Source organism: Mycteria americana, chromosome 9 (assembly GCF_035582795.1).
Source record: "Mycteria americana isolate JAX WOST 10 ecotype Jacksonville Zoo and Gardens chromosome 9, USCA_MyAme_1.0, whole genome shotgun sequence".
Lineage (NCBI taxonomy): Eukaryota > Metazoa > Chordata > Aves > Ciconiiformes > Ciconiidae > Mycteria > Mycteria americana.
Genome location: NC_134373.1, coordinates 32846882 through 32868629, shown reverse-complemented (window position 1 = coordinate 32868629; position 21748 = coordinate 32846882). Strand labels below are relative to the sequence as shown.

General features: G+C 45.5%; 1 protein-coding gene across 7 annotated transcripts in view; it reads right to left on the bottom strand.

The window, feature by feature from the left end:
- Positions 1-21748, bottom strand: part of KALRN (kalirin RhoGEF kinase) — a 534707-nt gene that overhangs the window by 79155 nt on the left and 433804 nt on the right. The window contains exon 1 of one of the 7 annotated variants that reach the window (XM_075511733.1): positions 3028-3292. The exons of the other annotated variants lie outside the window; for them this stretch is intronic. Within the exon in view, the coding sequence (XP_075367848.1) occupies positions 3028-3112 (85 nt within the window). The 5' untranslated portion in view covers positions 3113-3292. Of the gene's footprint in view, positions 1-3027; positions 3293-21748 lie in introns of those variants that run through there. 7 annotated transcript variants of the gene reach the window in all.

Genomic DNA, 21748 nt, shown 5'->3' with positions numbered 1-21748 from the left:
TGACCTTGTCACATTCAAGGCGTGCAGCTGACCATTTGCTTTAGAAAAGACATTTCACAAAGCAGGTATCCCTCCAATTTCTTCTGCTTTCCCTCATCACAACCCTTTTAAAGGAGCCTGTAATCTGAATCGCATAGATAACTGAGATGGACTCCGTGTTAAAAGAAAATAAGGTATATTCAATTGCAAATCCTGGACTGATTTCAAAGGAGTTCAATGACTTTCTAGTTATCAGAAGCCCATCAGAATTTGAACCCTCTTATCAGTCTGCTTTCAGGGCCAGTTTTGCCGCACTAAGAAGCAGCCCATTACACCATTACACCATCACCCCAGTGACCATTACACTAGGTCCCTTTGCATTCGTGCATTTAGGACGTACTGCAAAAAGCCTTGGTTGCCCACTCTTGGCTGATCAAGGCCATTGGCCTAAAGGCTGTGCAAGTCTACTGCTCTTAACTACCCCTTTTTATGGCTGAAAGCAAGTGACAGACTCTTGCTCTGAGGCACTCCTATATTAGGATTCCTATCTCTCCATACTTCAGAACAGACAAGTAGTCCTTATTTAGTTCATGCAGGGGACTATCGGAGTCAGAGCAAAACTGCAAATGGTACTAAGTGTCAGTTGCTTTCTCTGGATGGATCCCAACAGCTTTGTACATGGGCAAAGCTGACAAGATCAGAAACTCACCAAGAGAAACAAGCAAAAAAGCAGTATCAAGGTCTCTACTGCTGCAATAGACAGGATAAGATTGATGCAAAAAGAGTAGTTTTGAGTTATCCATCAAAATCCTTCAGAGAAATGCCCAGTTACACAAAATTTATGTATTTCACGATACACTGGGGACCTAGGGGTTGTTTTTTTTCAGCTCTGCATTATTGTCACTATTTAGGAGGTCAAGCATCCACATCACTTCCAAGCTCCACGGCATGAAAAGCACTGACACAGCTTGTGCTGACACAACCTCTGTTTGAGCACAGACTGCACGCTCATCTTCTCAATTTCTCTCACCGGACGGTTCTTATTGGCACAACAAAACCTACTTGGTTGTTGCAAAAGATCAAGATACGTCAGGCATCTGTCGCCAGGAAAAAGCAGAGCCGCATTTCCAAAGGCAAAGGGAAGGTCATTTATGGGGCAGCAGTGAGAACAGCTCCAAGGTGCTTCACATCCGTTTTAAATACAAACTACAGTCACCTATTTGCACTGCAGGTCTGAGATCAGTGAGAAGCCCTGGGACGAACAATGTCCCCCCAGGAACAAAGATGATCACTGACAATGCAGAATACATGAAGTTAGAGCTTCAGAGGTCTGGTTGCCACGTTAAAGCATCTCCAAGCTCAACAGCAGAAGCTGCCAACAACAGCACACTGATGCTGTAGTCTGGGGCACCCAAATCCCTCATCAAATGACAGGTTTGGTACCTGCTTATATTCAGGGAGTATTTCCACCGACTACCTCTGTTTTTCTTTAATAAATACAACATAACAGATAGCCTTTTACAACTTTTTACCCGGAAGTCTGCTACCAAGGACAAGAAAGAAGTAAAGCAATCGGTATCACAAAACACCTTTTGTTACTAACCTGGTAAAATAGAACCGCAAACACAGTTAACATTTCAAAAGGAGAGAGAAGAGCCAGCTGTTTCCCCTTCCCCCTTCTAGAGACGTTTGCAGGCAGGACAGGCAGCAGGGAGATTTTAATCTGTTAGAATCAACATTTTAAAGACCAGAGCCATGTCAGAGCGCTGGAATACTGCTCCAACCTGCTGCATGGGCCAACATATTAAAGCACAGGCTGTCCCACAGACTTGGCTTTCACAGTAATTTAGTACCACACCATTTCTGTTAGCAGCCCTACCCCTACAACCAGGTTACATGTTCCTTCTTAAAGGCTGCAAAACAGCGGGGTTTTGTGCATTGACCTCAAGAGTCACTTCTTTGGCCTGAAGTAGTATGTTCTCCCCAGGCTGAAAAAGATCAACCTCTTATGAAATCATGGCAAACTCCATCACCAACTACTTTGCTGCTGTCACCACATAAGCATGACTCTAGTTCAATAACCGGGGAAACAGGGCTCCCGCATTGCAAATGTGTGCCTCAAGAAGTCAGTAAGCCCACCCGTCCTCAAAGTCACCTTTATCTGGGGATGTATGAATGGGTTCCACGATTACCAGAAAACTGTATTTAAAAGCTTTAGCTTTTAAAAGCCTTAAAAAAAGGATCCAAAACAAAAGAATAGGCAAGTTTTGTTTGGGACATTTTTGCTTGGCCGTTCAGAGAACAGGAAACAGAAATACCACACACGCGTCTTCAAAAAACTCATATTATCCAGACCGAGTTCAAGAGCCATATCACAGCATAAAGACTGCAGGCTGGGAAATCTTCAGTCAGTGCATCTGAGCTGTACTGTTCCGTGTAGAAGCCAGATTTTTATTTTATTTTTACAAGGCGCTCTAGCTGCTGTGGCTTTCCCACATCTCTCTCAGCATTTCAGCTGAGCCAGCTTCCCCAGACCTTCCCACACCACCATTCAGAGATTTGTGAACTGTGAGAAACAGATGTTCTCAAAGCATTTTGCTCCTATCCAAGCCCAAGAAAGACTAGAAAGGGGGAAAAAAAAAAAAATCTCATTTAAGCAAATATTTCTCCCCGCCCTATTGACCTTACAGTCCCAGGGTGTTTCCTACCAGCAACGATAAAATGTATCCTGTCAACTTTAGCCCTCTCCCTCCCGATGCCCGTGGCCGGTTCACCCGCCCCTCCGGGCAGCGGCCCCGCCGCTCTCTGCCGAGGGGGCTCCGGCCGCGCCGGGGGGTCCGGGCCGTCCCCGCGCTGCCGAGCGGGCTGCGGGGCCCCGAGCCCGGCCGCTCTCCGCCCTCACCTGCCCCTTCCCTCCGCCTGTCCCCGGGGCAGAGCGGGCCGGCGGCGGGGGGATGCTGCCCTGCCGAGGGCACCGCCGAGCTCCCGGCCCCCCGGCGCCTGCCGAGCCCCCCGGGGGACCGCTCCCCACACCCCGGACCCACCGACCTTTGCAGGAGCAGCAGCAGCAGCACTTCGCCAAGAGCCATCCTACACCGGAGCGGGCGGGGTAGCCGCGCCTGCCCGCTTTCATGCTGTCTTCGGGCTGCTCATGGCAAGGAGCCACCGGCCCGCTTGGGAAAAACAACAAATCACAATTTTAAAAAAAAAAAAGCCCTAAAGCCAAAAAAATATTTAACAGCGGCCGTGATAAACGGCCGAGCCGCGGCGCCCACCCGCCGCTGTCCCCGCCGTGCCCGGCGCGCACCTCCGGGGGCGGAGCGGGGCGGGGCGCGGCCCGCGGCCACCGCGCCGCCTTATGCAACCGGGCGGCGGCGGGCGGAGCGCCCTGCGCGGCCGCGCAGCGCCCGCGGCCGGCCGGGGAGGGGGGGCTGCGGCCAGACGGGGCTGCCGCCGCGGCCTGGAAGGAGAGCGGGGGGAAGCGCTGCAGCTGCGCTCAGGCGGGCGGCCGCGGCCGCGCGGGCGGCATCCGACGTCGGTAGCGAGAAATAAAAACTGCCCCGGAGGAAGTTTGCTAAAGGTCTGATATGCTGTGGAGGGGGGTTCCTCCGAAGTCTTTAAAAGGCAAAACTTGTATTGCTGTGGGTTTTTTTAAAGTTCACAACTTTTTTTTCCCCAGTGCCATTCCTTAACTTAAGCATTGACAGCTAAACTTTTTACTGTAAACAGTAAAACTTTTTACAACTCGTTGAAAATACCACCCAGCCTGTCGTGATCCCAACTGCTCCGCCTGTCTGTTTTCTGCAGCAGGAGACCTGCCAGAAGCACTGTAGGGTAAATGCTCACCCTTCTGACACAGGGACCACGACGCCTGAGATCCCGAAGCACAGCTTGCTTCGGAAGGTGCCAGCCTGTTGTGTTAGGATTTCCCACCTAAAGCACGGAAAACTGGAGGTGCCAAAAACGTCCTGAACCTTGCTGGAGGCAGCTGGTAGGAGAGGTTGGGCAGGATTCCAGAGCGGCAGCATCATAGTTTTGCACTCTCGCATCGAAAGCTGAACAAACCCAACAAGCTGCTTCTCCCAGGCATACATACGTACTGAGAGGGAACAGCAGAGGGGAGATGTGCTGCGCTTTGTGCCTCTGTGTGCCAGGACTTCAGCCTGGGCAGGCATGGCTGTACCGATGCCACAGGCTGGTGACCTGGGCTAAGGCTTTTGGTTTGCTGCGTAATGGCTTTGGAGTAAGCGATGCTCCTATGGGGCCAAGGGCCGTTTCTGGACAGGAGGTGAGGGCTGCAGCTTCAGCACAGTGTTCACAAACCCACCTTGGGTTGCACCTGCGTAGTGGGTGCTGTTGGCCGGGGGAAGCCTGTGCTGGCTGATCTCATGTACCTGCCAGGTGGGATCCTGCGGACCCTAGAGCCATCCTGGCAGAAGGACCCCAGTACCTGGTGCCAGGAGAGTGCCAGAGACCCTTCCGGAGAGACTCGCTCCACCACAATGGCAAATATGAAACCTTCCTGCTTCACTTCTGGCGGCACCGTAGGAAGTATTCTTTGACTACAGCCTCACTGGAAGGACTGGCAACCTCATAACAAGCCTGGAGTGTGCAAAATTTTCCTGCCAATGCCCTTGAGTACCAAGGTGCTTTTCAATACATAAGAATGAAGAGAACCTTAACTCTGTTTCCACTTTGCTGTGTGTTGTGTCTTTCTTTGACTTGGATCTTTGCCTATCTGGGAGATGCAAGGGAATGTCTTGGGGGTGCACTCAGGGCTCTTGTGCCTGTAGCAGGGAGATAATACGTCTCACTGGAAGCAGAAACTGCAGCTGCAGCCGGAGAAGGAAGAGGTGGACTGGGAACCAGCTAGGACACCCCCACCCTTCTGCGCCTCTCCCTTTCCCCATAGACCGTTTGTCCCTGCCAGCGTGCCCCAGGCAGCAGCTCTTCAGGTGGCTGAAGAGCTCTTCAGATACCTGAAGTGCCAGGCAGTGAGAAGGCACCAGCTTAGGGCCTCTGAGCGATTGTAAGCAGGGCTCTTCTGAGAAAGCAACTCTTCACTTCTCCTCTGCTTTCTGCTTCATACCGCATCTCTCTCTTTTCTAGTCTACTCCCTCATACCACATCCACCCTCTGCCCTATGGGTTGGCTGCCTCCCACCTAAACTCAGCCTGCTTTGTGCAAACAGAAAAAAGAACGTGCTCTTCACTGGCATCTTGCTGTTCATGCGGCGTCTGCCTGGACGGGCGATACGGGCTCTGAGGCAGGAGCAGCCCCTATACAGTGCCTAGTGTGCCGGAGCTCTGCTCCCGGTAGGTTTTAACAGTCAGCATAAGAACACCTTTAAGACTCTTCATTTAGGAAACGAGGAAACATGCTGGAAGTAGCATTTCACCCCTAAATTCCCGTGACTTGCGGAAGCGCTGGCCGCTGCGAGGGCCCACGTCGGCGGCAGCAGCCTCCGGGCTGCGCGGCGTGCGGGAGCCCACCGGCCCCGGCCCCGGCGCGGGGCGGTTGTAGCGGCTGGCGGGGACAGGGGTTGGCTGATCTCACTCGAGGAGCGTCTGAGCCATGGGGCCGAGAGGCAGCATCCGAGCAACGCGGTGCCTGCTGTGGCAGAGGCACAGCAGCAGAGCGGTGCTTGGGGGTGAAGCTGCGATGAAACAGGGCTTAGGCTGTGAAGTGTGAGACTCTGGGGAGGGTTTTGAGGCAAGTTGGTAGCTCTTGTAATTGCAGCCAAACTTTAAAACATAATTAAGGTGCAATCTCGGCTCTGAAAAGCTGTTTGCTTAATTAAAACAGAATTGAAGGCATTATTGTGGGGGAAGCAGGCTTCCACCCCCACCCCACCCCCCCCAGTCCACAGTTCTACCAATATTGTGAAGGTTATATCTAAAAAGTTACTCTTTAAAAATATGTGTATCTGTGCATACTCACTGATTAATTATACAGGCAATAACTATTTCACAAAATAAGGTAAGACTGAAAAACATATCCTTAATAATCACATCATATCAATTAGCTCCTATAAAGCAGAAGAGGAGACATGCTGCGGGCACAGCCTAGCTCAGCTTCAGCCCTGGCTGAGGAAGACTTCTGTCATCAGCATCAGTGGGAACCATGCTGCCAACTGTGTTGAGCCTTTAGCTTCAAGTAGGGAGTTCAGCCTTTGGGAAGTAGAAGTGTCGCAGAGATCACATGGGGGGGAAAAATCTGCACAGTCCACTTGCCCTAGGTGAGGGTGAGGAGGTGCTTGCCTGGGACTAGAGAGGATCCTTAACCTCACTTCCTATGTTCGCATTATATTTTTCATGTTATTATTGGACAGGGTGCATTAATGTGTGACTCTGTGGTCCCTGAATAACCTGTATGTCCCCTGGCAAAGACCACGTTCCTGAGTCACAGGAATTCTTCCAGGAAACATCTCCCGGCATCACGCTCCAAATACAATCGCTGTTATCGGCATAGAGCGGCTGAGAAGATTTTAGGGTCCTGACTTGCTGCATCTGAAGCTAAGGCTATTAGCAGTGTGCCTGCACCACAGGCCAAGTGTGCTGCCCTGTGCAACGCAGACGATGGAAGGGAAGAAATCTCAGTCTAATGTCAGGATGATGAGGAAATTAGTTCTGTCTGCTGTTAAATACATCTTTAGAAAGTCCCCAGGCATATGAATTGCTTTCACATGAAATCTGAGAGAGTCTGTAGAAATTACTTTTGCTGTAGAGGGGAAATAAGTTCTAATACTTTTACCCAGTCCTCTTGTGCAACTTTTGGGGTGAAAGATGGAACATATCAATGTTTACACTGTCTCCAGTGCTCCCTCATACCTGCAGCAGCCATTTCATTTTCTTGGGTTATAAACCGAGGGACTCATCTGTGAGAAACACAGGACAAAATAACTAGTGTATGTAAACTGGCATGGCTTCATTTGGGTCAACAGAAACGCAGTGAAATACACTTGGCCCAGATTGCCCTGGAGGTCTGTAATGCAGAACAGCAGCGACAACGTTTCTCCCATAGTAACAGGTGCTGTTTCCTTCCCCCATCACATATACAGAGAGATGAATAATGTAATAGCCGTCAGGAGCATCTGTTCATTACTTATGCAAGTCAATCCTAGATTGTGCTTTAGGGTGTAAAGTGATCTGCAGAAAATCCATCCCTACGGGCACTGCTATCACAGAGTAAGATGTATTATGGCTGATTTATTTTTTTAATCCAATGAAGCTTAAGTATTAGCTACTCATTTCTTAGGAAGGAACAGGAAACCAACTATCTAACAGAAATAACTCATGGACGGCAAAAGGAAGACGGATTCGTATAGTTTTAAATACATCATTTAAATATGTGATATGACTTGCAGAGACATATTCAGATAGCGCAAGGACATGCATGAAATTTAAGCTTTGTTAACAGGGAGAGTTAGGTACCTCTGCAGAGCAATTCAGATGGTACAGGCAGGACAGTAAAGATGGACATGCTGAGAACTAGTCAGTGAGAAACGCCAGGAGCAAGGACTTAGCAGAACTTGTTTTCTGATTATGGACTTGTTTCAGTTCATGGAGAAATCAAGAGTTACACAGCAGCTTAAGGAGCCCAGCAGATGCTAGCTGACTAGTTTCATTACTGATTCTCCCACTTGCTTTCTGGGTGACTTCAGGGGAAAAAAATGACCATTTCATGCCTCAGTTTTCCTGTGTGCAATAAAAGGATATTAGCATTTCACGTTCCCTTTAGAGTGGTCTGAAGCAGAGATTAGGCATCCTACACTGAACAAGAGGAGTTGTTATTGTTTGATGTGTCTTGAAATGAGCGTGGCAAAATATGGCTCTGACATTATCGGCCTTTAGATTTAGTACTAAAAAGCACCTCGATCAATATGTCTTGCCTGCAAATGCTACTCGCAAAGCCAGGTGAATCTGAACAATTGGAGGGAAAGCAGATTGGCAGAGTGGAGCAGTCCTTGCTCAACCAGCACATTTCAGTACATTATTCTTGGCTCTGGCTCCAGCTATTTTCAACAGCTCTAAACATTCATTAGATTAAATCAAATGAACCACATTCTTTAAAAATAGCCAGAGCCTTGTCGTGCCAGTTGGAAAAAACAACAACTTTATTGGGTATTAAAACAGATCAAATAAATTAAAAATAAATAAATAAATAGAGTCATATTCCCTCCTGGCGCAAGGGAACACAACTCCAAGGAGAGGTTTTTGGCTCCTCAGTTCAGCACAGTGGTAGGTAAAAAAAGAACATTCTCAACTAGCTAAAACAAACAAATTAAGAAGAAATATAGACAGTCCAGCACAAACTCCACGCTGAACTGCAATGTAGGCATATGTTCAGCAAATGTTAGAATATATCATTCCTGATTCCTCTGCTGTAAACATCAGGATGGGATGGGTTTACGGCAACTTAGAAGAGTTGCCATGACCAAACAGCATCCTGGCCCACCAACTCTACTGTAAAGCCTTAAAGGCCACAGCCAGACCTGTCTGCTCTGCTGAGATGGACCTCACCGTTACCTACCGCACAACCCACCTCTCCCAAACATCAGAAGTCCCCTACTGACACTAGCCTAACTTTCTTTCCTAATTTACAACCCATCTTTTTTTCTTTCTCTGCATCCTATAAAGAAGGAAGAGCCTATGAAAAAAAGAGAAGTTGCTTGGAGACTTATCCCCAAAAGTATCTTAAAAAGATCATCAAATAAACAGCACGAGGTGGATGTCTGTAGAGCAGACTGCAGAATAAGGTACATACACTTGCTTTCATGTGATTCAGTCTGTTTCAAGGGAACTTAGAGTTGCCCCCAAAATATTCACATAGGTATAACCTAGAAGAGTTTGACCCACTCTTGGGAGCAGAAGAGACCTACAGAACACATGCCCCTTCAACCTCCAGCCTAACTTTGCCTCTCAGATATCTCAGAACAGATTCCTACATTGTCCAGTTCCTCTGGTTTCCTGGGCACAGGACCAATTCCACTATATATACAGCTTCTTCCTAAGCAGTAACCATTTTCTGACAGTGAGTTGCTTAAGAAAACAGTTAGAAGCTGGTGTACAGTCCTGCCCTGCTGCTGTTCTCCAAGACCTCAGTGCAGGTTCACCTGCCCCTGGACTAGCTCTACTGCTCCAGCAAGGTCTTGTGTAAGCAGAGAGGGCTTGTCTGACCCGCCAGCAGTACCATCAGATGAGTTACGCTCAGATGAGGCTGCAGCAAAGAGCCTCACCTCACAAACCAGTTTAATACAAGAGGCCCAGTAAGTGGAGCCACATACCACATTATGTTAGTACGGTACTAATTGGTTGCTGAAGAGCTACGCTGGATGGTGGACACATCCTGAACAAGCTACTGGTCACAATAAAAAACCCAACCTTTCAGTAAAAAAGAGTGAAATAAAAATTTAAAGCAGGTTTTGTGTTTATTTTCTGAAGCACTTATCTCCATTAGAACAGAGACGTATCTTTGGGAGTTACTGCAATACCCAACGATGGAAGACACAAAGCATTAAAGCGATGCCTTTTGGACATGTTTTGGCTCCTGTTTTACTGTGTTGGGCCTCAGCGGGGAAATCATGACCCTATCTCAGCCCATCATGGTCTGCTTTCCAAGACAAACAGGAGCCTCACCCACTTGTGCATGACAAAGGTGAGTTGTTGTTTTAGCAACTACAGACTAATAGTGTAACAAAAGTATTCCTGACCTGCCTGTCTCAACTTGCCTGAGGTTGTTCTATTTGGATGGTAGAAACCACAGCTAATTTTCTCTTTAAATGGCATTTCTCCTTCCTTAGAGTAAGTTGTTACCTGTTTTGGGGTTTTTTGTTTTGGTTTGGGTTGGGTTTTGTTTTTTTTTTTTAAATGGAAGAGTATTTAGACTATTTTCCTGAGAAGTTTTGCAGAAAATTGCAAGTTCTGTTCATCACCTATCGCCCACCCAGTGTCCAGCACAATTATGGTTCAAGGCAAGCTAAAAGAAAAATTAAAGAACTGGCACACACCATTTTCTAGTTGGAGAGAAAATTTTCTCTGTTTGGCCAGTCTGGAGGAATTGGTCTGGAATTAAAATAAAATTCAATGTCAATATTGTAAAAGCTTTTACTTATTTGGGCCAAATTATTGCATTAACTGTATTTTCCACTTCCCTTTTTTTCTAGGGTAAAAAGAGAACGCAGAGGAGTTCTTACCAGACAATGTTTGGGATGGCAAAGCTTTCTGATTTACAATACCAGATCTGAGACAAGCATAAAAGAATCTGTAAAGCTGCTATTGAAACTTATGGCAAGTATAAATAACAAGGGCACAAATAACAGGCAGCCTGCTGTGCGGAGAATTAAAAAAAAAATAGTTTTTAAGATATTTTTATTAGCGGGTGGAACGATTGGCTAGAAAACAACCCTTCTGCTTTTATCACTGTGGAGCACCTCTGCCCGCTTTCATTCTCTAGTGTCCACAGACTAGCAATAACGGCATTTTTAGGATGCTAGCTCTCTGACAGGCAGGATTTCTGCTGATGTCCTGTACAGAAATTCTGCTCCTGGGAACATCAGTGAGTGATAGCTAGTCTAGCACCAAATACTCTAGAAATTCCCCTTCTGCTTGGTACCATCAGACATTGCCGAAAGCTGGACTTCTACACATTGGCATTTCCAATCACCGCAAGGCAGAAAAATCTGTTGTCTTTCTGTGAGAGGGACAAGTACATGATGTCATGGAGTATTTTTTAATTCCTATGTTCAGCCGATCTCTCAGCATGTAACAGCTCCACATTACATGATAGTTCCATGAGCACTTTGAGTTGTCAAGAGCCAACAGCCCTGCCAAAACCCTTTGTTGCCTTTTCTGTCTCTCCCAGGTGCCTGCTCCTTCCTGCTGCTTCCCTTGTGCCAACAGAAATGTTTGTGCAGCCTCACAGTGAATCTGATCTGCAAACGGATCCAGGTTAAAATTAACCTAGGGTGGAAAAAAAAGTTCATTTTAGCCCAGATCGGTTCCTTGATCTGCCTTGGTTCTCCCATCATTATTGTTCAGATTTTACTGCAAAGGCCTGAAGGTATATGACTGTTGCATCACCTATACTGCTTTACCGTCTCCTGGTCTCAGTGATCCCACCCACTGTGGTAGATCCTGGCTGCTCGGGTAGGCACAGGACACATATGATTCCCAAAGAGGTTCAGCCTCCCCACGTGAGACACAAAATGGGTACTTCCATCTGGGCGACTATCTTTTGCTCAGCAGAGAGAAGCACCAGCCCCCAGTGCTGCTGAGATCAGGCCCATCTCTGTTGTGCCTGCATGTCCCGTAGCATGTTTTATGATGGCAATCAGCAAGCTGATGGGGAGTGGAATGTGCATTTTTGCATCTTTATGTGCAGAAAGACACATCTTCGAAATAAGGAAAGGCTGTAGCAGATTGAACATTGCAGAACATGTATAGCTCCCAGGTGAAGGCTATGTACAAAGCAGTTGTCCTGTGGAGCGGCACTGCGTACGCATAGCACAACTACAGCGGATTTGTCTGAACAGATGTGCGATAGCCATGAAGACTACTGGGGTGTAAAGCCTGAACTACCTTCCCCTGCCATCCATGCACAAAACTTTTTTTTACTAAGCTTTTTCACGGGTTAGAATAGCCTTTCTGCGCAGCAAGAGCACCCTGATTTCTTCACACGGCATGGAACTTCATTTGACTTTTGCAGTCAGTGGAAGGAAAAATGTACTTATTTCACTGAGTAAGAGTCCTGCAGAGTTAATAAATTCTTCAGTGCTTTTCTGAAGAATGCCATTTGGGTCTTAAGAACAGAATCTGTTCTCTGATACCTAAAGGCAATTCCCATAGATTTCCAAGGAAATTGGGTATATATTCCTTGGCAAAATGCAGCTATTAACTTAAAATTCTGAAGATACATGAAATCTGCAGAGAAAATAAAGAGCTGGGTACAGTCTGAAAGGAGTAAAACTGAAATGTATGAAGACCTAAAAATACTTTTTTAAAGTGTATCTTGAGTTGAAAGACTTCAGTGTTCCTCCCTAGTCTAGAAAATAGAAAAATGCCCTTGAAATATGAACACTGGGTGCTACTATTTAACATGTAATCTCTTTGGCTTGCAAAAGCAAAGGGCAATAAAAACTTGTAGTTTGGCATCAGGCAGTTTAATGTTATTGGTGAGAAACATGGAACTTTAGGGTCACTTCATGAAAACGGGAGTCACCAACACATACGAGCTGCAAATTGCCTTGCTTAAGAGAAGATGTCAGGGCTGTTTTATTATGTGAAGTGTTGGATAGTGTATTACTATTGTTTCTGTTGGAAGGCACACCTTTAGAGAGACTGCCATCCCAACCTTTACTGCAATACGCAAGCAATTATCTCTCTTTATTTTTACGCTGTGTAAAAATTAATTTGTATTTTGCAAACTCTAGAAAGAAAAAAATTACTTATTTCACTGCATTACAATTCTGCAAAATCAATAATTATTCAGTGCATTTATGAAGAATATGTACATATACATATGTAAAATAGCGCCTTTTAATAAATGCTCAGGACAACCAAAGACAAGAATGGTTTAACCTCTTATAATAAAAAAGGGAACTGTTCTTTAGCTGTTCTGAACTGAGAGAGACTCATTTAAACAGATTTATGGAAAATATAGTCAAATACGGACTCCGCCTTAAAGAAAAGAAAAATGCAATTCTGGAGTTAAAGGCAACATTTGTAAGAAGATATAATACCTTTTATGAGACCAGTTAATATGAATGCAAAAAAATACACTGGAGTTCATGTAAATAACCTCCTGCCCTAGACTGTTAGACCACCATAGTGACAATAACATTAACTCTACTTTCTAGAATTTGGGATTAATCTGAACTAAGCAAAGTTGACATTGGTTCAGGCTCTTTTGCAAAATGTGTAACCTGGGAATAACTGCTCTGACAAAATGCTTGCGTAAATGACAGGAAAATCAGGCTTCTTGTGTCAGGATCAATATATCAAATCTGTGCAGTGTGCTGAAGCAGATATACAGAAACATAATTTCAATTACTTGAAATACATTATTTAATACATATGTGCTTTGCATTGCAGTTTGCCTATCTCCGGCTCAGACTGGTCAGGGAAATGGGATTTTTAGCAGAGCTAGTTCACTTCAAAACATACTTATAAAATATTTGTTTAAGATTAGCAACAGAAGGACCAGGCCAGCAGTGTACAGGCCTTGGAGGGTGCAAATACTGCACTTAGGATTAGTCCCTTTAACTGTCTGGAAGCTGAAAGAGTGAGGAGGCAACATTTCTGGGAAGCCAAAATCATCAATTATTAGTATTTGTGTTACTGCAATTCTTGCAAGTACCAGTTATAGGCTCAATATTTGTGATGATGCTGTTAAAAAGTACATCCACAGTTTGACAGTAAGTTAGTAGGGATGTCAGGCATGAACCCAGAACCAGCAGTTTATTTTTCCTTCATGCTTAAACTTTAAACATTTCAGGGAAATGGATCAGGCAGTCAGTTACAGCATATTCAGCAAAGCAGAAAACCATGAGGAACATAATAATGAATGGTGGCTCATTGAAGCTGGTTACACAGCAAAAAGCCTAGGCAAACAACCCAGATCCCACTCTTCCACCCCGGTCCCAGATGGATTACGGTCCGATGTCCATCTGTGAATCTGCTAAATTTAGTCTGGCCTCTGAGGAAACACAAGACGCAAGCCATCCACATGCTCCCGTCGCTCTTTCAGGATGACCTTCCTGTTGGCTCGGTGGGCCAAGTGCTACAGAACAACTCCCCCCTTCCCACCACGCTACATGTATTTCAAGACACACGACTAAATACAGAGGAAATAAGATTTTACTCAAGGAGCTATTTTTATACCCTTCCTCCAGGCTACTTGTTTTTCAGTAGTAGGGCAGAGGCATGAAGACGTTATGGCTGCTGGCTTCAGGTCAGAGCTAGTATAAAACTCATGCTACAAAATGAACTCTCTACTCCGCTGGCTTGCTCTAGTGTCTGCAATGCACCGAGGTACCACAGCTCCAAGGAGGAGAAGAAACAGAAGGCATCTATAAGGTTCCTATGCAGTTAATAAAAAGAAACAGGCATTATATTCAGACTGTTTTCAGTAGGTGCCTCCCCTGGATAACTGTGCAGAGAGCCTTGGATAATACCTGACCTGACCTGGTCTCTTGAACCTCAGTACCACAGCAGGAGTCTGAGTCCTTTCTCAGTATGACAACTATTGCTCAGACTCAGTCAGCACTTTTTGTGGAGTCCCTTCAAAGGCCCCCATCTCTATTCTGACCTGCTAACACAAGGGAAAGCTGGGCTCAGTCATTTTGTGAAAGGACATGTGCTGGGATCACTGGGAGAGTTGGGGACTGGGCAGGACAGGCCTCTCCTGGCTTAGGGTCCCTTTTATGGAATATGCCTCTAGTCTTCCCCAGGCCATATGGGATACTGCACAGTCCACATTACTCCAGGAAACTATCTCACTCAATGAATTAACAGTATAGTATTCACTTAGTAGAACTGTCTTTGGCCTTTGCGATGTCCCAACAGTTGAGACATCAATATGTGAGCAATAAAAATTAAAGACTCCTTTTCCAGGAGTTGGGAAAATAGGACCAGTACAGTCTTGTTTGTCCAGGTATGCACAGCTGAAGTCCTCTCAGACTTTTCCCTCTCAGATGGCTCATGGGGCCAGGAGAGGGCTGTGGCCACCCACCCCTCCCTCACCTAAGCAGCTAGGTCCTGGCAGCAGGGACTGGCTGGGACCTGCCCTTTGTGAGCGAGCTGCAGCCGAGGAGGGGGGTTCTTGCTTCTCTGCAGGACAGGGAAAGGGGTGCACTGGGGTTTCTCAACACCTGCACTGAGGAATACTACCCTGTCCCATTGCAGAGAGCCCTGAATATCTGGGTTGGCTTAAGCTGGCCCTGGAAAGCATGGGTTGGCCCTAGGAAAGAAGGCTGGGAAGGCAGGCAGGAGAGGCAGGAGGGCATGGAGAATTTATGACCCTGGTCTTCCACAGAAGCTGTGGGAGGAGATGCAGTCCTGAGCCTAATGCAGAGAGGGACTCTGCATTACTTTTTTTTTTTTTCCTGTGGGGGAGCATGAAAATGCCTTCTAACAATGACTTTACAAGCAAACTTCAGCAAGACGTGAGAGTCTTAGAGAAACATCAAAGAGTTGGGAGAATGCACGGCTATGTCTCAGCGACTCAATTCTCCTTCTCTGCCTCATCTTAAAATACTTAGCCACATCTCCCTGAGTGTTGCTCTCAACATCTCAGACAGACAGAAATAAGGCAAACGAAGAGAGGAAACAGGTCCAGGGAGGCCATAAGAGAAAGCCCCTTTAGAACTGCATTCCCTCTCTACCTTCCCCTCACTCCCTACAGCTCCAGTCCTTGACAGGAAGACCCAGTCTGCCCAGCCAGCTGTACCACCAGCTCTCCACAAAACAGAAGCACTACAATAAGTAACTCTACCTTCTTCAAAAAACTGCCTCTCCAACAAACCCACAAGCATATCTAAAGGAAACAAATGACCCTTTATCTTGAGAAAGAAGATTCTTCATTTTGGAAATAGACATCTCATGAGCACCACTCTGTGCAGCGTTGACATGAGCCTGTGTAACAGCAATACACGATGGTCGTCGCTTCCTTCCGCAGAGACTAGCATTTAACCCTTCTGAAATGTGTATGTTTCCCTCCTCTTACAGATCCACACAGAGTTTAGAAACATCCCGCAGTACATTTTCGCTCATGCTTTCCCATTTGACCACTATTAGGGTGTTTCTGCTAGTTTTCCTCTTTTTTTTTAGCTGGCCTTGACTAATCTGATGCTAAAACCAGAATGATTTCTTATCTCGATAGGCAGCAATTCTATCCCATATCCAGTCACAGCCTGGGATGCTGGTGCCAGTATGTTAATGATGAGATACAGGTGATCAATATGATATCTGCTACCAGGAAACCCTATTCTCTGAAAGCCTCCCAGCCAAATTAAGCAAAGGTCCCAAAGGTGCTGTAAGCTATGCATTAGAAAACTGAGCATGAGCTGTACAATAATAAAGCTGTCAGAGACTGTAATGGCAGAAGGGACCTTTAGCTCAGGTGCCCTGACCTTTATGCAATATCAGCTACTGAATTCTGCCCAGTTTTATCCTGTGCTCTCCCTGTTTGCTGTACTCCCCAATTTGCTCCCGGTACACACGTAGCGAGGGTGACCTATGAAAACGATGGAAGAAGCACTGTGCGTACCACCGCTGAGTTTCCCCCCAGTTTCTCTGCCAGACCACGTGCTGAACCCTTTGGCATTCCTGATGAGCTCAGTTGGCCACAGCATTTTAAATTCCCTCCTTTTTTTTTTTTTTTTTTTTCTTTTTTTGGTGAAAAAACCAGCATGGCCACTGTACAGTGAAACTTGGGGTTAAGCTGACAGGGGACTAGGTGGATAAAGTTTAACCCCCTGTCAGAAGGGGAAGCAAAGGCAAAGTAAACAAGAAAATTTGCAGGCCTTCTCTCTTTTAAACAAAGACTCCTGTGTTTAAAATAATAAAAATCCACTGTACGAAAGCAAAGCAACTTCCCCCAAAATAGCCTTTCCTGTTTTATCAAAGCATTCATCAAAATTGTACTTCTCCACAAAAATAAAGTTCCAGGTAGAGCACTGGAGGCCTTTTGCTTTGATTGGATAACAGAGCAGCTGAAGCAATAAGTATAATTGACTTTACTGGTACCTGATATGTCCTAAACAAGTCCACGTGGCTGAATCTAGCTTTAAATATCTAGTGACGCCACACTGAAAATAAGAAAAAATAATTAAATAGAATATTCTATTTAAACATCAAGTCAGAGAAATGTGGGTATTTACAAGCCGTCAGAACATGACTCCAACAGCCTGCATACAATCTGCGTCCATGACTTCTGGCTGCTGTGACGTACTGTGGAGGACAAGTATTTGCCATGCTTAGTCAGGCTGTGCCTAGCTTATCTAGTTACTCAGGTGGTGCTTGGACTGACGCTGCCTCTAGGGCTTGACTATGCAAGGATTTTTCAGTATAGTTTTGTCTTCTTGATGTACTGATGTATCCAACAGGTAAAATCCCTGGTAGAGCTACAGTCATAGTGATATGAATACCCAGGTATTGCTCATCCTCTCAGGCTTGACTTGGCCTGCCTCTTAGAAACAACAAAAATCAGATCTCATTACCCACATTGCCAACTGTTGCTAAATACTTGTTCTTTTTTATTATTTTGGAGATAACGGATTCCAGGAGAAGGTGTAAGCATGGACAACACCAAGGGTGGACACTTTATGGGTATCCGAATTCTTCCACAGGGTGACTATGAAGCAGGAGAAAGCACAGAGATCTGGCATCAAAAGATACTAGCAGGTACGGGAGCGAGGCATCACCAGCTCTCCAGCACCGGGGCGGACATTGCCCACTGAGGTAGAAAGGAGCGATATGGTGGGGAGAAGCTGTGAAGGGCTGTGAAAGTGAAGACAAACAACCATTGTTTGATGAGAGAGGAGGGAGGCACACTGGAGAAAAAACAAGGGAAAGGGTGACCTGACTGAAATAACAAAGTAGTTTTGAGTTCTTTGATCTTTCTATTTCCATTCCTTTCACGACTGCATGGAGCCACACATGTACATTGAGGTAGAGCAGTAGTCCCAAGCTGGGCCTCAGCAGCCCTTGGTGCCAGTCCATAGAGAGCTGCCGTGTTACACTATGCTGGTTAGCCGACTTGTTTCCAGCTGCTCGATCATAATTGAAAAGGAGTGAAAATGCAGCAAAGACTTTCCTGATGTTATTTTTCTACGTAAGCCATGTCCTGAACTTGTAACAAGGATGCCATGAGGCACTAAATGCCAGCAGGAGGGGTCCACATGACCTCTCTTGAAAGACAGTCTATACTATGAAATTTTGACTCTGAACACCCTTGTTGGAACGGTATTAGGAACAGAGGTGAGGGTTTGTTTTTCTATTTAAATACTGCATATTTATATTGACAATGGGAGCCTGAAAGTTGTTTGCTTAATAGAAACCCCATGACCTGTTTATGTGCCAGTTAAATTAACTGTGTTACCTAATTAAATGTTTCCTTTTGTTCAGAGCCTTACAAACATTTTAATCGACTGTGCCTAATTAAGACTTCCAAAAACAAAAACAATTTCTCAGCCTCTACAAGGACGACTGAAGGTTTAATGCAGTGCACTAAAACTTCTGAATCGTCCTCACACAGATCCCCCGGGACATCAGGAGTCATTACCATCGAATATGTTTTGCAACAGAGATTGTTTAAAACACAACAGAGAAAGCATGTGAGCCAATGCAGATCGCAATTTTATACTCAACAGGAACAGGGACACAATAAAAGCAGCCTAGACTCTTTTCCCCCACTAAAATCCAAGATGTTCTTAAAAACAGAGACGTGGGAAGAAACAATTACGCTTTTCCCTACATAGATCACTCTTCTGAGATCAGGGACTGGAGGAAAGAGACTTCCAACCCCAACAAGAGCCAGATTAGCCTCACCAGCTTTGAACACTAATCCATTAAATGATCTGCTCTTTCCCACAAGGAGCGGTCACAAAAATGCAGGTCTCAGTGTGACCTCTTTTTCATTGATACCATTCTTCTTCTCACCAGCCTCGTTAAATCCTTATTCTGCTCCCTTCTTTCACAGCCCAGCCTGTCATTGCACCTACCAGCCACAGACTCTCTCTGGCTGTAGGATCGGGTAGGTGACCCCCTAGATGTACAAGCTGTCACCTGAGCAGCACCGAAACTCCTGTCCCTCCTGCCCAAAGTCTGGTGCTCTCCCAGCTGCTGCACCAGGGCCAATGTGCCCCAGCTGGGAAGTGCAGGCGAGATGCTCACCCTGCTAACATACACCTTGTAAGACCTATGTTCCCCCTTCAGTTGGAAGAGACCCAAGTATTTCTCAGTTTGCTCTGTTACAAGGACCCGCCACTGCCACCAAAGCCCTGCTGTTAACTGGCCATCTGCCTGCACAGCAAAATGTTTGCATAGAATCTTAAAAAAATATATTCCTCATCTCCTCCAGAGATATGTACCAGACACAAGCATCCTGCAGGCAGGATCTGGTCTGGGGCCCTGAACGGGATCCCTTCGCCTATCATCAGTCCAAAACAAGTGCCATAAACCCCTATTTTTTTTGATGCTTTCTTTTTCCTTTGGTGATGGAGGTTGCTTAAAATTACTGCAAGAACTAGCCTTTGTTACTCTTTGAATTACACTGTGACTTTTATGTTACAAGAAGAACGCTGGATGAAGGCTCATAAGATCAAGCTTTCATCTAAATGTTTCATGGGCCAAATTCAAATTTGGAATCACTCAGTCAAAGCTAACAGGCTGATACCAGGAATATGCTTGTCGCAGTGTGCTTAATGAATATTGTTAGGTCATTAAGTTGCTTTCTATCCATGTGGATTTCTCTCTTATTTTGAAATTTATAGCTTAATACCTTAGAGCTCAATTATAGGGTAAAAGAGACAGGAATAAAAGTCACAGCTTTCCTGTAATGAGCCAAGTGGGATAGTTCAAACAGAGCTTCATTCCTAGTGTCACAGGTCTTTCTTTTTCCTTCCTAGGAATGCTAGTCAGAAAAAAAAACCATCCCACAAATTCTTGCGTACAGTAACAGAGACTGCAGACGAGTTCCTTTTACTCAATCATCTGTAAATCACTTGCAAAAGGTGAATCCCAGAAACCTGTTTGCCTTTTTACAGAGGGTAATTGCAAACACTGTCAGATTATCAGAAAGGAAGGACAGGCAGGACTACACTTGGGCTCTGAGTTGTAGTCAAGTCATGAAAAAATCAAATGTGTATCCTCCAAAGGAACACAGCCAGCAGTCAGATGGAAGGCTGGGAGACCAGTCCTTAAAGGGTCTGCACTTTTACTGATCAACAACAGAAATCTGTAAAGATATTTCATTAGAAAAGGTAGGAAGTGTTCTCTTTCAGGTTTGTTCTCTTATATTCGCACCATGTTTTTCCTTTTGCAATATTTTATGTTAATTCATTACCTATTTTCAAAGGAATAATGTAAAAAAGTGAGGAAGAGCCAGAGCACATGTTCAGTTGTGAAGTTTGGTTCTGCATTTCCAGTGGCTTTCAGTGAGGCTGTTTAAAAAGGCTTAGTTTTTTGTTTGATAAGGACTTGCATTGATGCTCTATAAAATGTTCTGGTGATCCTACCAAATCTTTCAAGCCTTTATCTTTTCAGGTGTTGGCTGACATATTACTTTCTTGTCTCTTTCATTTTAAGGTAGCTTCTTTGAGCCATAGGATTTACATTTATAGTCAACCATAACTTAGAATAGGACCAAACACAGTCATTTGCCATTTCCCACTAAGCAGATTTTACTATGTTTTAATACTTGTCAAAACTCTGCATGTTTCTATCAGAGATGGCAAATTCTATCATTAGAAATATTGTTTTGAGTATAGATACTTTCTGTTCTTGAAATTACAGTGCTTGTAAAAGCAAAGAATTATGTGTCTTGGTAATTGCAAGCAAAATTCAGCTATTAACCTGCTCTTCTGCAACTGTGTATGTTTACATACTTTAAACAGACAGGGGACACCATTTGATGTTGATGTAAAATGTCCCAGCCTTTGTTCTGGGTGGTAGAGAAAGGCCAGAAATTTTGGAAGCCTGGACCAAGGGATTCTGAGTCCAACCCATGCCTAAAGCTACTGGAAGTAGAGACAGACACAAATCTGAATAGTCAGAAGCCATATATCATGCTAATCCTTCCAGCATCTCATGACATCAGCAGGCTCTTCCAGTGGCTACTGCATTTTCCCCTTTAAACTTTAAACTTACCCCTCTTTCTGTATTCCCAGCATCTGTTCATTCAGTTTAAACAATTTCCTGTTTTCCTAATAGAGGGAGAACAGATTAGAGACAGAACCTATTTGCTGTACTGGCCAAAATTGTGGATTGGGTGGTTATTTTTATTATTTCTAGCAGCACTTCTGGAGATCCCATTAATACTGAGGCTCCCTGATACAGCTTTGGTATGTGCAGGAAGAAAACTGAGGCCGAGGGGGAAAGAGATCTAAGGAAATAAAGGCCATGAATACATGGCTGGAGCCAGCCGGCCCCAGACTCACTCTGCACCTGTTTGGAGATGATGGGACAAGAGCCAGCTCCAACCTGGAAGCGGTCACAGCTTGTTACGTGAGATAACCTGCCCCACAGGCAGGCAAGCATGCTAGCACAGGCTCGGCACTGTGCTGACACAGCCTGGTGGCTTCCAGGCATCAGTCGGCTCTGGTCCACCAGCCGCAGCCTGGCATTGCGCCCGTCACGCCATACCCGCAGTGCAATTGTGCCCTGAAGCTCACGCAATCATGCTGGAGGCAGAGTCCCCATGTCCCCTGCCAGGCTTCAGCCCCTGCACCACCCTGTCTCCACCCTCCTCAGGATTTCCTGCCTCCCTTTCCACAGCCTACTCCTGCAATTTTTTTGGTTTGCTTCCTTTGAGGAGAAACTCTTCAACCTAGGGCACTCAAATGAAGTTTGAATGGTGTCTCACAGCGTCCTTTGGCAGGGAACCCAAGCCCAACTGCTGGACCATGCACCCAGCAGACACGTCTCTGGCTTCCTATGAGTCATGTCAGGCAGTGAGTGCTCTTATGCAGACCAGGCTGATTTTCAGCCGTACCTTTCTGTTTATTCACAGATTTAATTGGCATGTAAGCAACTGCAGTGCTTCTCAGAGG